The sequence below is a fragment of the Cygnus olor genome, chromosome 4 (genome assembly GCF_009769625.2).
Source record: "Cygnus olor isolate bCygOlo1 chromosome 4, bCygOlo1.pri.v2, whole genome shotgun sequence".
Taxonomy (NCBI): Eukaryota; Metazoa; Chordata; class Aves; order Anseriformes; family Anatidae; genus Cygnus; species Cygnus olor.
The window spans coordinates 45583922-45597809 of NC_049172.1; the positions used below are offsets into that span (position 1 = coordinate 45583922).

A 13888-nucleotide genomic window follows, 5' to 3' on the forward strand; every position below is an offset into this window, starting at 1 on the left:
GAACTATAAATTACTTAGTATTGTACACTTAATGGAGAAGAGCATGCCTGCTATGTTGCACAGAGGGTTGGCACTTATTTCTACAGGGGGCTAGAATCAGAAGGTTTATGCAAAACAGAGATGATGTGTACTGTTGTGATTTGCAAACAATTTGTATGGAATATCAGTGTACCTGATAAGGTCTTCTACCTTAAAGGCTGGTACAGCTGTGAGGATTCGGCTGATACAAGATGTTTGAGGAGAAGAGGAAGGCATTATTTAGTGTGCCTATGCAGAAGTGGTGATGGACAGTAGCAGCTAGAAATTCCAGACCATGTAGTGGCCAGAACTACCTGAAAGATACTCTAGATACTCTTAAAAAAAAAAAAAAAAAAAAAACCTCAGGTAAGATTTTCAGAAATTTATGTCCAAGCATCAGCTCCTAAACCTTTTTGGATGTATATGGCTTATAAATCTTTTTTTTTTTTTTCCTGAATTTATGAGTAACTAGGAGCTCCTGTTTCAATACTATATAGGCATATCTGTGTATTCATTGAAAATGTTACCAGACTGAAATTTTTCTATTCAACATTTTCCTGAGAAACAAAAGATTTAGAAAACAAATGTGAAGAATCCAAGCAGGAGGTTGTTTCTGAAGAAAACCCAGCGGCTTGTGCTGTAATGCCAATCTGCTTTTCACCATCTTTCAGTTCCCAAGCTGAGAATGAGGGTTTCAGAATCTGTGGCTTAATGAAATGCAGAAGGGAGTTGGGAACTGTTTCACTTTGAAATTGGCCTCCAATTTTTTTTTTTATTGGAATGTGAATATTCTTTTGAGGTTGGCCATGATATTCTCAGCTCAGAAAAAAATCAGATTAATCCTACTTTTTGATGTTCTTCTTGGGAAAAAAAATCTCTTTTAAACAGATGGTATGAATTTAATCCCTTTACATTTCATTCTCAAGGATGCTGGAACTACTGTTTGTAAGAAATTCAAGATGCTTTTAAAATGACAAATACTTGATTCTGAGTTCAGCCTCTGTGAGTTCAGGTGGGAGAAAGGTGTTGGGTTGGACAGGAAGAGATTCCGAAAACAAAACACATTACCTGACTTTTTTTTTCCCAGCTGAGTGCAAAATGTCTGTGCACATTCACATTTTATCAGCAGATGATACAAAGCAGGTGAGCTGTTGAGCCTGATACTTCAGGAAACAATCGCCTTTCAACTCTGTCACCACCTCTTTATGCTTTTCCAACTGTGTGTTGTGGTGCTGCATGAGCAAATGCAGGCTGTTCCCTTTCTTTTCCCCTGTGGAGTGGATCCCTGCAGGAACTGGCCTTTCTGTATTTTAATTATTTTTTTCCGGTTGCTGGCAGGAGTTCTTAAAATACCTCGCCTCGCTTGTATCAAAGCAGCGCTAGCTCAGCGCACAAAGCTGCGCCCAGCATGGGGCTGAGTGGTCTCAGGCTGTCCTGGTCAGGAAGCGCAGCAGCAGTCTGTATTTACCAGTTACCGAGCTGCTGGAGGAGGCAGGAGTGGCATTTAGGAACCCGTAAGTCAGTGCTAGTGCAGGAGGAGGGGCAGGGGGAGAAATCTGACCTCTTTGAGTTGGACGATTCACCATGGCATTGTGTGTTTCACTGTTTCCAGTCCAAATGGATGCTCTGGATTGATTTATTCAATAGATGTAATTCATTTCTGATGCTGCCAACAAAACAAAACAGATTATGGATTGGTTGGGACTGTACAAACAAAAATGCAATATTACATTGTAGTTTCGAGAAGCAAACTGGATCCACTTATGTTTGGCAGTAACCAGAGGATGTAAGGAACAGGATGTAAACATCAGTTGTGTGAACAGCAGCTTTTCATCTTGAATATGTCAGAGTCAACTTCTTTGATCAGGTACACTGGGTTCCGCTCCTTCCAGGTCCTGTGACACCTGCGAAGTAATGAGTGGAAAAGAAAAACAAAAGCTGAGTTCGTGTTCCAGCCCTTTGAGGTGGCTGGCCACAAGCAGGCCAGGACCCCCAGCATTATGTGTCTCCTGTATTTGGACTGCAAATGCAGGAAAGGGAACTTGAAAAGACATAATCTGGAGCTATACAACAAAACAGGTAAAATAATTATGGTTTGCATGCCCATAGGAAAGGATTAGGATACATTCACATCTCTAATGGACTCCATGCACAGCACCATTTTCAAGTTGAGGCACTTAATGCCAGTATCTATGGTACAAATAAGATGTCTCATTTTTGGAGAAGGTGATCTACTCACTCTCCATTATAGCTGTTACAGTAATATATGGAAGAAAAAACAAGAGTGAAGATTTTAAACAGTACCTTTCAGAGGGATCCTGTGGACATACTGAGATGTAGAAAGGTCCTTGTCATTCTGTTTAAGTTTCACTGATAACTAGTTATTTGAGGTGACTTTTTACCAAACCATGGGCATTTCTTCTTGTCTTTCCCCATACTCTTGTTTGGTTTGTATTTTAAATACAGTCCCACTAGAAAATTAACAGTTGCAATAATACACAAATTAAACACACTATTGTATCCCCCAAATCTTTTAGCAAGGTTTAAGACCAGCTGCTGTCAATTTTTGAATAACAACTAAATTCATGCGCAAGTAGATGAACCCTGCAAGAGCTCATATTGTGGTGTAAAAGAAAGGGGTCTAATTACAAGGTAGATAAATCAAGTACTGATATAAAATGGTGGAGCTCTTTCGTTAGGAAACCTTTGCTTTCTTAGACCAAAAGAAATCTAACCAAACATTGTTTTCTTTCTCTGCTAAATTAAACACATTAATTCTGTATTAGCTGAATGGGTGTTTACTTGAGTTAGTTGTTTAGAGTACTGCTCTGGAATCTCCACTGTAAATCAAATATCTAGACTCACAAGATTAATTCAGTTTAACTGGAGAGCGCTCTCCAGAAAGCATTTTTGTTAGAAAATTATGACTGAGTAAATCTCACATAATCTGCTGAATTTAACTATGTACACTATTAAAAGAATATGGAATGACCAGAGAGACATCCAAGAAGGAGGGTCGTTAGATGGCTATGGTTGTCATCTTTTTTTCTTCCCTATTTAGAAAGAAAATCAAGTCACCTCTTGTTTTATTCTTAGATCTGAATTCTGTTTTCTATGAACACGTCTTTTTGTACAGCACCTTACAGGGTCCTGGTCTGTAAAAGGATGCCTGAAATACAGTTGATAGTGTAAATAGGATTTTTATCAGCAAAGAAAAGGACACAGCTATGTTACAGGGTTGTTCTCTATACTATGTTTATTACTATTACATTTAATAGGCAATATATTGAGGCTTTTTGTTTTTATCTTTGTTTCTGGGTCTTACCAGGTCAAGTACTCTAGATGTTATATCAAATTTGGGACCAGGTTCAGCAGAGTGTGTCATGTCTACTCTTTGTGTTTAAGTGTGAGATTTGTCCTGGCTGTAGGCAGCTTGGCCAGAAAAAACGTAGAGGCTGGGTGTGCATTTCCAGGGCCTGACCACGTGCTTTCTGCTGGACGGGGTTGGTGTGGAGTGCTGCTGTTTGGAATGCTGATGCTTCCTCCTTCCCATACTCTCATCCTCCTATTCCGTGAAAGGTAAAAATGGTGGAACGAAGCTTAAAAGGCCCTTGTTTTGTAGCAGTTGCTATGGTAGTAACTGAAAATGTTCCAAAAAATAAAACACACGCTGTTTTTTATGTAGTGTCGGCACTTAAAATAGGTTCTTTGCTACCTTTAACAATGTCTTAGAAAAAAAAATAGTGTTTTTCAGACTTTTAAACTGTGATACATCCTAAAGCATACCTGCATTGTACTTCAGGTTGCTGCATCAGTCCTTGGGATGCTGTGTGTGGGAACACATGCTTGCTGTATGTATAGGTGCAATTGGCAGAAGATGAGTTTCATTTGCTTCCAAGTTCAAATTTAAGTTTTGAGTAATGATTTAAACCCTAAGAATGAGTTGTCAGTTTGATCTGCCTATGTCTAGAAAAATATGGCTTGTGTTTGTAAAACTGTGTTTAAGTTATTTTTGCAGTTGTGTGGCTTAATTCTGCAGAACCTGGTGTATACAAGTAAGTTTATTCATAATGGTTGTGCCAGGAAGTCATGGTTGAATTTGTTAGCCACTGAGCATGGCACCTTGCAGAAGACTAGCAGTGTTCCTGAGGCAAGAACAGAAATACTTACGTTATATATGACCAAAATCAAAGATAAGGATGGAAGAAGCTGTAAAGAGAAACACAGAAACTCATGGGGTTTGTAGTTTTTGCATGAAATATAGCACATGCTGTTGGCTCAATGAAAGGGCTTCAAAATGTCTGGTGCTGTCTTTCTAGAAGGGTTTGTTCCTGCTGCAGTTGCTGGAAGGGTGGCTTGAATCCCCATCTGCTCTTGAGCTAGCGTAGTGCCCATTAGGATGGAACTGATGCAGTACTAGAGGTGTGAAAACCTGTGGTGAGCCAGGTTCTGACTTCTACCTTCTCAGTGCTGGTCTGTCCTTTACAAGGAATAGAAATCAGTGTGTTCCCTCTTCCTCATGAGACCCATCCAAAGCAGCGGGTTGTGCTGTGCCCGCTCCTAGCATCAGCTGCCTTCTCCTCAGAGATTCCCAGCAACGCTCAGGAGCAGCAAATGTCATTGCCAGGAATGTGACACAGTGTTCCTGAAAACAAAGATGGACTCGTCCCCACTTGTTCAAAGCACACTTCTCTCTTGCTGCGTTTATTCTCTATGTTGTGGTATAGTAACTGCTGCAAACCTTCCAGTGCATATATCAGGTTACAGATGAGTGCAGGCCCCATGGCTCTTGGAACAGCATGGGGCTGGTTTTGTTTACCGATGACATTTATCCTCTCATTTCCTTTTGGAAGCAAGACAGCTCCTCGCTGTCTGATGGGGAATATACTTACAGGACCTTCTTTTCATGCCGTAGCTGATGATAAACACTCCAGTGCACGGTGTCATGTCTGCTTGCCACGGAGCTGCTTTTACCACTTTCAGCAGTCAGTCTGGCAGGAGTTGGCTTGGCAGGAAAGCAAAAGGGTTTCTAAAGTGCAATTATCTTCTCTTGCAGGAGCAGACCGAGAGCGGATGACAGCTAATCATGAGACGTACCTTCTCATGGCGGGCACGCAGAATGACATGGAGGATTGGGTGAAATCCATTCGCAGGGTTATATGGGCACCATTTGGAGGAGGTGAGTCAGCAAGAGAAAATGCAAGGCTCCAAGTTGCACAAAGACATAGGGGCGATTTTGTCATCCCTCGCTCTCAGCCAGAATTTGAAGAGGAGGAAACAAGAACGGTCTAGATGTTTCCAAAAGTGGAACCAGGTCCTTTGTTTTCACTTGCAGCGCAGGCATCAGGTGTGTTCCTACACAAAGCACTCAATTAAAAGGCTTTAAATTATCAGGAACTACTTTCCTTGATAGGGATAGCACAGGATAGCATGTTACCAAGGTGAGGGAAGTTTTCACAGATATGTCTTCTGCGAAATCAGCTTTCCCCTGGGAGACCTAGGGTAATTCCTTTGGTCACCAGCTAAAAGACCATCCATGTTAGAAGAAGCTGTCAGTGATTCTTCTGCCAGTGACAATGTTATTATAAATCTGTATGCTCTGATAGTGAGCCTTGGAATATTAGCACAAGCATTGTATGCTAGTCTTTTTCTTTTGATGGGCAGACCCAACAATTTTAATAGTACTGAATTTATGGGAAGAGCAACTGGATTGCATTGTGTGCTTTTTTTGCTCTTTGCAGGTGTTGTTAGCATGGAAAAATAAGGCAGAATTGTCTCTGATCATAGAGAAGAGCAGTTATCACAGAAAACTGTGATTGGTGACTGCATATGCCTTTTTTTTTTCACCTGTCAGACACAGCACAGGAGAGAGGATGGGAGGGACTGAAGGAAACTACCATTTTGATCAAAACTTTTCTTCTAAGCCACCCCCATCTTCTTCTGTGCTTTGTTCAGGTTGTTTAGTTTTAGAAGGCTTTGTCCTCACTGGTGGGCTGCCCTGAGGGACTTGGTCAGCTGGGGCTTGCGTGGCACGTCTTCAAACGTGTCTGTCTTCTCTTGGTTCCTCCTGGGGAAACACGTGCTGGAAAGATAATGCTAAGCAGTCATCCTGAGAAGTGGTCTTACGTTTCATAAGCTGGTACCGTCCTGGGACTGGGCATATAGGGTTCACAGGATGATGTTTTTAAAACCCACAAAGTGAGAGGTTTTGCTCAAAAGTGTGGTCTTCTACAGGCTTATTGAGTTGGTGTGGGGAGGTGGGAGGGCCATGGGCTTCTGAAGTTAGGCTAGGGGAGAAATGTACTTCATATAGCACATGTTCATGTAGCACAAAGATTATCTATCCCCAACTTCTGTTCATGAAGAAGTCCTCATGTTGAGCTCTTCAGCGTTCTCCCACTTGAGTCAAATAGCAGCGTAAGCTACTGCAGCAATGCAGACATTTGGGTGCGTAACAGAAGTGTATTTTTCACAGCGAGAAGCTCTCTCTCTGTGTTGTACACCTGTTTTCCACCAGCACAGCATCTGTCCATGCCAGACAGTGAGCTGCAGCAGTCCTGCAGTACTTGGGCAAACGGAGAGGTGTCACCATTTTACAGGTGGGGAGCTGGCATCTGGTGAAGCCGTGTTTCTAGCCCCCATCTGCGCAGAGGCTGTGATAGAGCTACAGATAGAAACCAAATCTCCTGAGCCCTGACCCCGTGCTTTCTTCACCAGCCCCTCATTTGCTTTTATAGGGCAAGAGCTATTTCTGTTTTACAGCTGGGAATCCTTCCAGCCACCATGGAAACTTGCAGGACACCCTCATTGTTGTAAGAGTGTTTAACGCCAACTACTGAGAGAAGCACCTAGCTGAGGAGTTTGCAAGCTGATTTGAAAAAAAAAAAAAAAAAAAAAGCGGAGGAGAGAGAGAGAGAGAGAGAAGGGTGCAATCCTTAAACTACTGTTTAAATAAATTTGTAGTTAACACACTTATAAATGTGTTCTCGTTTCCCTATTGGATATCTTGAGCATATACACGGACTTCAGGATTACTGTATTAGGAAACAAACAGTTAATTCCTGGAAAACATGAGAATAGAATGTGATTTTGGGTTTAGTGTTTATGGAGAACATCTGACTCTCAGTACAAGGTAAAAGCAGTATCAAGGGAGGTGTCACCATTAAGAACTGTGCCAATACAATGTTCCCTGGTTGATTAACTATGGGTTATTTAAGTTGACATTCTGAGATATCTTAAGTCTTAACAAGGACTGTTAACTGTTCTGTAATCATGTATGGGTGGACACACTAGTATTTTTCTTACCTGTTTCTACAGGGATGTGTCTACAGCTGCTCTGCAACAGTATGACCCTCCTAAAGAAGGGTTCCTCTGGCTTAAGGCGTTTAAGAGCCTGTCTTGATCAGCTGTAGCCACTGAAGTTAAAAAACTATTACATTAGCTATAAACAAGATATAGAAAAGTTGTGGTTGTATATAATGACTAACCAGTAACTAGTACATTTCTTGCAACGCAAAATTATTTCAGTTAATTAATCACAATACCTGTTTTCTAGCTGCTTCTTAAATTTCAACACTAGGTGGTAAACCACAATAGTCTGGTGTCATAAAAGTCCAGTGCCACTTTCATGAGCAACGTATTTGAATTTTCCGGTTCTTTTAAGCATTGTAAGCAAGTTGTGTGTGTTCAATGGATGTCTCTGAGTCTTGGTGAGCCACCTGTATGTGAAGTTTGGCTTGCAGTGGGAAAGGACTCCTGGTACCAGAGCAAGGAGCTCTGTGAATGATTAACCATATCACTAAAATGTTATTTGTTAACCTGTGCTAGAAAGAGAAGAGGAGGGGCGGGAAGCCGCTGTGGTGATCAGAAACAGCTTGTTTTTTGCACAAAAAGCACAAGGTGACTGTGGAAAAATCTCTGTCAGGGAAGAGAAATGTAAATGAGCCAGGGCATGTAATGCCTGTTTGCACATGAAATTCCTTTCCTGATTAGATTTTAAAAGGCAGTTTTTAACAGGAGGGAAAGGCCTGTCCTCTAACTGCAGAGCCTGCGATGACGGGGGAGGGAGGAGGCGAGAAGGAGCGCGAGCGTTTAGCAGGGTCGTGGCAGGTCTGGTACCTCCTGCGGGAGCTGGGCACAGCCTGCCTGCTGCTCGAGCTGCCGCACGCGACAGCCGCCTGAAGTCAACTCAAAGTCACCCGGTGGAGCAGAGAAATCTGCGCTGCAGCAGCAGCTCCCTCCTCCGCCGCTTCCCTGCACCTGCTGCATGCGAGGGGCTGGCGCAGCGGCGGTGGCTGCCATTGCCAGGCGTGGGACCGGGAGGGAGCGAGCAGAGCATCCCCGTGTGGAGGCATGTATTCCTCGGCAGCAGCCCGGGATCCTGCTGGCAAGGACGCGTTGCTGCTGCTGCATCTGACGCGTTTCTCCCACGAGAGCTTCTGGTAGTTCGAAGGCAGTCGAACGAGAAGCCCACACGGACGTCAGGGAGCCAGGTATATAAAAGGCCTTCTGAGAGGAATCTGGTATGGACAGAGAGCCCTTTGGGTGAAGGGGCTGCTTTTTCTGCTCCTCTGCAGAGATAAAAGGAGCCAGGGAGGAGTATTGTATCCCGGAGGATTCTTTGGTGGCCTTTTCGGTATTGTTCTCCTCTTTCTCCTTGTGCACCGCAGAGCACTGACCTTTTCCCGTGGAATTGGAGTCTCTGCCACTCCACCCCCTGTTCCAGCTGGGAGGACGAGGTCTTTCTCCGCCTCTGTCTGTGCAGGCACTTCTGTTTGAATGGAAGATACATCTTTCTGCTGAAACTCTTTTGTTGTGCCATTGCATAACAGACGGTTGTCTCACCGCAGGAAATAAAAGAAACGAAAGGAAACAGAGAGACGGAAGGAAATTGTTCCCTAAAGCAAAACTGAAGCAGGGAAGAGAACACTAAAATTACTTCACGCTTTCTCCAATAGCTAGAAGACCACTAATTTTCTAGCTCCAGAAGAAAATACACTATTACAGAAACTCCTCAGCAGTCAGTAACGATGAGCAGCACTGGTGTTTTGTCTGGATGCAGCTGCTAAAGGAAGCTTTGGAGGGACGTGGGGTCTCTGGCCTGTATGATGCCTGAAGACAGAAATGCTGGAGTCCGCAGCCCAGGTGCCTTAGCGGCACCTCCTTTCATTCCTAAAACTACTTACAGGAGAATTAAGCGGTGTTTTAGTTTCCGTAAAGTAGGTCTGTTCTCTCACTGTGTTCTGCTTTGCTAGTGAAGCCAGGTTTCTGAGAAGTCATGGGGGCTGCATGTGCAGGCAGATGAGAGCACCGAAACAAAAGGCATGAAACAATGGAGATGCTGACATTTCATGAATGATTTATTTACTTCTTTGTTCATTTGTTTGTAGTTGGCCAGCTGATACTGTCTCCTCTACATAATACCCATGAATGATGGGCTGCCTGAAAGAGGTGGCTTGAGACAAGATTATTGCAGAGCTTCTGAGCAAAAATCAATGAGAGGAGCTGGGGAACTGGACCTGGGATGCTAATTGCTGCCTGTTTGGCTGGCAAAATACTGGGGAAAAGAGTTTGGGTTTTTATCTTGTCTGTGTGGGAGGACTGGCAAGAAAAGAGGGAGTAAAAGAACATGATAAATAGGTAAAAGTGCATGTGTGCAGAAGACCAAGTCCTTGGATTCAGAGATTTCTGATGGACTGAAGTGGATCCCTACAGTGCACTGTCCTGCTGCAAGTGCTGCATTGCCACTTGATTCTGCTGACCTGCAACCTGCACTTGCCTTTCCACCTGCTGCAGAGAGATTTTTAAGGCCAGTTTTCTTCTGCATTGCATGTACACCTGTAGAAGCAGAGCATGGCAGCACTGGGGGGAGGAAGGCAAAGAGGAGGCTGGCTTTCAAATATGTCAGCTGGAAGGGAACACATGTCTGAGAGCGATACAGCAAGTGATGTAAGGTACTACGGTGCTGGGGCTGAGGGGGGGGGAAACTGCCTCTATGGTAAGGATAAAAAAATGTGGGGGGGAAAGAGGAAAATGTTGGTACTGCCTTAGAAACTATGCTGGAGCAGGAAATCCAAGTGAAAGTGCTAAACCATCATGTTCTGAAGTGTGAGAAATGATCTTATTACGGGGCTTATATGAATACAGTCATCATCTGCTCCTCCCTAATGTGTCCCTCCCTGCTGCCATTTGTCCTTTTGCAAGACCAGCAGCTCTCTGCTTGCAGCACTTGCTGGTGATGTAGTGACCTCACTGCTTTTGAGGGTGCTGTGTGCAGGCAGGGGCGATGCCCTGAAACGAGGAATCACAACCAGGGGGTGCTCCCTGCAGAACTAGAGCAGGGATCAGCTATTGCCTGCTGCTGACATGGCACTGAAAGCTGTTTGTCCCCTGTAGCCTCCTCCCTGAGGCCAGCATTTTCCGTGCTTGCTGGAGTTTCCACGCCCAGGAGGACGTGGATATGTCTGTATTAAGTGTGCAAGTGCATTTCAAGGTATTGGTGTAAATTAGAGCTGTCTGTGCCCCGTTTGTACACCTAACTATTTGAGAAATGTTTGGAAGTTTAATAAAGGATTAACTGATAATTTTGCAGGCAGCTGCCTTTTTGCCCCAGGGTACAGCCTTAGCCTCTCCAAGAAGAGCTTCAGCTGTTTACTCCTTCCCCATATGTTTTGACACAGCAATTCTTCATGTCTAAGACCCCAAATGAAGCTGCAGCACTTTGGGCAGAGGACTGAATGACAAAGGCCATGCTGCTCATTTGCTTTCCTCTAAATATTATTTGTTTCAGTTCCTTTCCTACACACATGTGCTGTCAAGAGTGTTGCCGTGAGGCCCCTAGATCAGAGAGCTCAGAATGATGGTGCACATGTTTGATGAGGTCCATGTCCTGCTGGAGTCAACAGAAATATGATAGTTAATTGGACTTTCAGTTAAGCCTTTACAGTGACTTAACAAGCAAATTAAGCCAACTACACTCATCTTACTAATTGGCTTCAAGAATTCTTGTAACTTCATTTGCAGATTGTATACCTAAGTGTAAAAATGGGCAAAACTAGCCTTCTGCAAACCCAGCCCATACACTTAAATAAAATAGATCGATAAATTCTAAGCTGTGCAATACAACACAGCAAAGAAAATTAACAGGGAAAGCCATTGGCTGCTCACTGGAAGAACTACAAGGGAATCACAACACTGTAAATTTAGACAGAGATGTACCATCATGATGATGCAAGTTGTAGAACCCCTTCTGGAAATCCAGATGAAAGCTGCATTGTGTTAGGCCCGGAAAAATGAACTGTCCTTTGGAGGAAGGTCACGTCATAGGAGAAATGGCTGCTCAGAAGGTGCATCTGACAGAGACAGAGCCAAAAGTCTTCAGAGCCCAAATCGGAGAAGATGCTCTCTGCTTGAGTAGCATCATGGGAACCTCCTGAGGGGGCACACAGCATAAGTGCAGAAAGGAATGAATACCCGAGGGTGACTTGCTACTGCGTACAGTGGTGGGAACATCGGGTGGCATGTGAGTGACCAGTTTTGGAGAAGAAAGTGGCATTGGCTATGGCCAGAGAAAGAGTAGCAGCCCTAATCCAGCTGTGTTAAGCTCCTGGTGATGTTTTAAAAAGCCTCCCTTCTTTTCCAGCCAGTATATTTCTGCTCTTCTTTCAGACTTGTTTTTTCTAAGCAGTAACCTCTGTTGTGCAGCTGTGCTCAACTCCAGCGCAGGGACCTTATCTCTGCTGGCATCACATTGACTGTGGGGTAGGAGAAGGCTTGTAGGTAAGAAAATGAGTCAAACAAGAACAAAACTCTGCCATTGCTGTGTCTTTTTGTTTTGTTTTGGTTTGTTTTTTTTTCCTCTCCTTTACATTAAAAACATCTGGAGAGAAGAAGGAAATACTGCCTGCATTTGATCCACTCAAAATAGCATGTAGTGCTGGGGAACAGCAAAGCAGAAAGCTGGTGAGAAATAACAGTGTAAAGCTCCATATGAAGTGTTACACAGCCATGGAGGACTTGTTCCCTGTGTTGCTGTTGAAGACCCTTCCCCGATCTTTTATTTTCAGTGTCAATTACTGATTAGAGTTTGAGGGGTGCCTCAAGTACTCTAATCTGAGACCAGTTCCTTAGCCCTTAACTGGCCCTTTCTGATCAGTACGGTCCATAAACTAAGAGCATGTTCTGGAAGGTGGAAGATCCTCTCTGCTGCACAGTGAGAGAACACGCTGTACAGGCATGGGCTCTGTGTTGAAATTATCAGCCCTCTGGGCTTTATGCTTCTGAAAATGTTGCTGCTGTCTGAATTGCTCAGGGGCAGCATGGAAAAGGCAGAACCTTCTGGTTCACCAGCCACGTGTGCTGTGGTAGAGCTGGAGAGGCAGGTGGGTTTTTTCCAAGTGATTTGTCAAGGAGCAAGGAGCCGAACTGCCACCTAGATCTTCTCCCTCCTTTCTTCTTACTGGACTTGGAGTCAGTAGATTTGAGATGTGACCCTTGACTGTGTGCGGTAGTTACGGAGATCATTGACTAACAACATTCTTAAATTTTAAAAACATGCTCTAACTATGAGTATGTACCATTGAAAATACCACAGTGCTTTCACAACTCTTGAGCAGACACACACAGAATTTAGACATAGCACTGTAGTGTCTTTCATAAGCTTTATGGACGTCTGTTAGCCTTGGAAATCCAGTTTCTCAAAATGTTTACAAAACTTCTGCCACGGGAATGTTCTAGTTAATGAATAACCACTCAGCATGCCCTTTGTTATCATGTGATTTTCCTCTTTGATGTTATGCGTGATCTTGGCTTAATTGGATATAGCTTTAAAAGACCTACAAGGGCCTCTCTGAAAAAGCAGTTCTGCTGATTAAATCTAAAGACTGGTCAGAACTGGAAACCTGTACATTTCCCTGCCTTCTTCCAGTTGTGGGGAAGACAAGCAAGTTGCTGCCGTGAGAATGCCAAATTTGCTTGTTTTTGTTGCTTTCTTCTCTGACACCGTATCCACAGTCGGTCGTGCACTCGTGCATATGTGCATTTCTGGATTTTAGAGAGATTGAGATTTAGGAGAACTTGGGTTTGGAATGCAACACGAGGGTTCTTTTATTTCTTTTTCCGTGGAGGTTTTCTTGCTTAGTTACAGTATTATAAGTTGACTTCAAAAAAAACAGCATGTGAACTTAACTGTGGTTTTGGTTATGATGTGTCTCTGTAATTTGGACCATCATTTCACTGCCTCTCTGCAGGGGAGGTGCTAGTAGTTACCAGCTATAGCTTACAGCGTTCACCTTGGTCTGTCTCTGCTAAGCACTGTGTTAACAGTATGTTTGTAACCACAGTTCATCACAGCATTGCCTTTGCTTCGTGACAGTCAACATCTTAGTCTTCATGAACCATTCATCTGCGGTGTCTCTGGAGTAGTCACTTGTGATATAAGAGGAGATAAGGACCTTAGAAAGAGATAGTGGAAGAAAGGGAACCTTTACAGGGCAACGATCTTGGCTTTTATTCCTCGACAGTGAAAAACCCAACATAAAACAAAAAGATGACGAACAAGGTAAAAGTTAGGACAAAATCAGGTGGAAGCAGAGTTGTCATGTTTCTGCCTCTTCTGCCCCTGGCAACAGAGTACTTTTTCCATAAGGCATCAGCCTGTAACTTCAAGTCAATATTTATGCAGGCTTATCACAACTAATTCCTTTCATGGCTAAGTGTTGCTTGGTGCAGTGTTCTGTATTTATTAGGTGAAAGAAATAATTCCTTTGGAGAAGTTCAGTGTACACTTCAAAACCACACCAAGCCTGCCTGAGATGAATTCCAAAGCCAAACAAACTGGAAAACAGCGTATAGTAAATAGTGACTTTAGAAG

The 13888-nt window shown here is 43.5% G+C and overlaps 1 protein-coding gene across 14 annotated transcripts in view; it reads left to right on the forward strand.

Annotated features, from left to right (window-relative positions):
* Positions 1–13888, forward strand: part of ARHGAP24 (Rho GTPase activating protein 24) — a 193144-nt gene that overhangs the window by 148395 nt on the left and 30861 nt on the right. For 12 of the 14 annotated variants that reach the window (XM_040556727.1, XM_040556726.1, XM_040556734.1 and 9 more), the window contains one exon: positions 5075–5197. In XM_040556727.1, coding sequence (XP_040412661.1) covers positions 5075–5197 — 123 coding nt within the window. Of the gene's footprint in view, positions 1–1958; positions 2098–5074; positions 5198–7865; positions 9241–13888 lie in introns of those variants that run through there. The other 2 variants (XM_040556730.1, XM_040556736.1) reach the window with 2 other exon arrangements.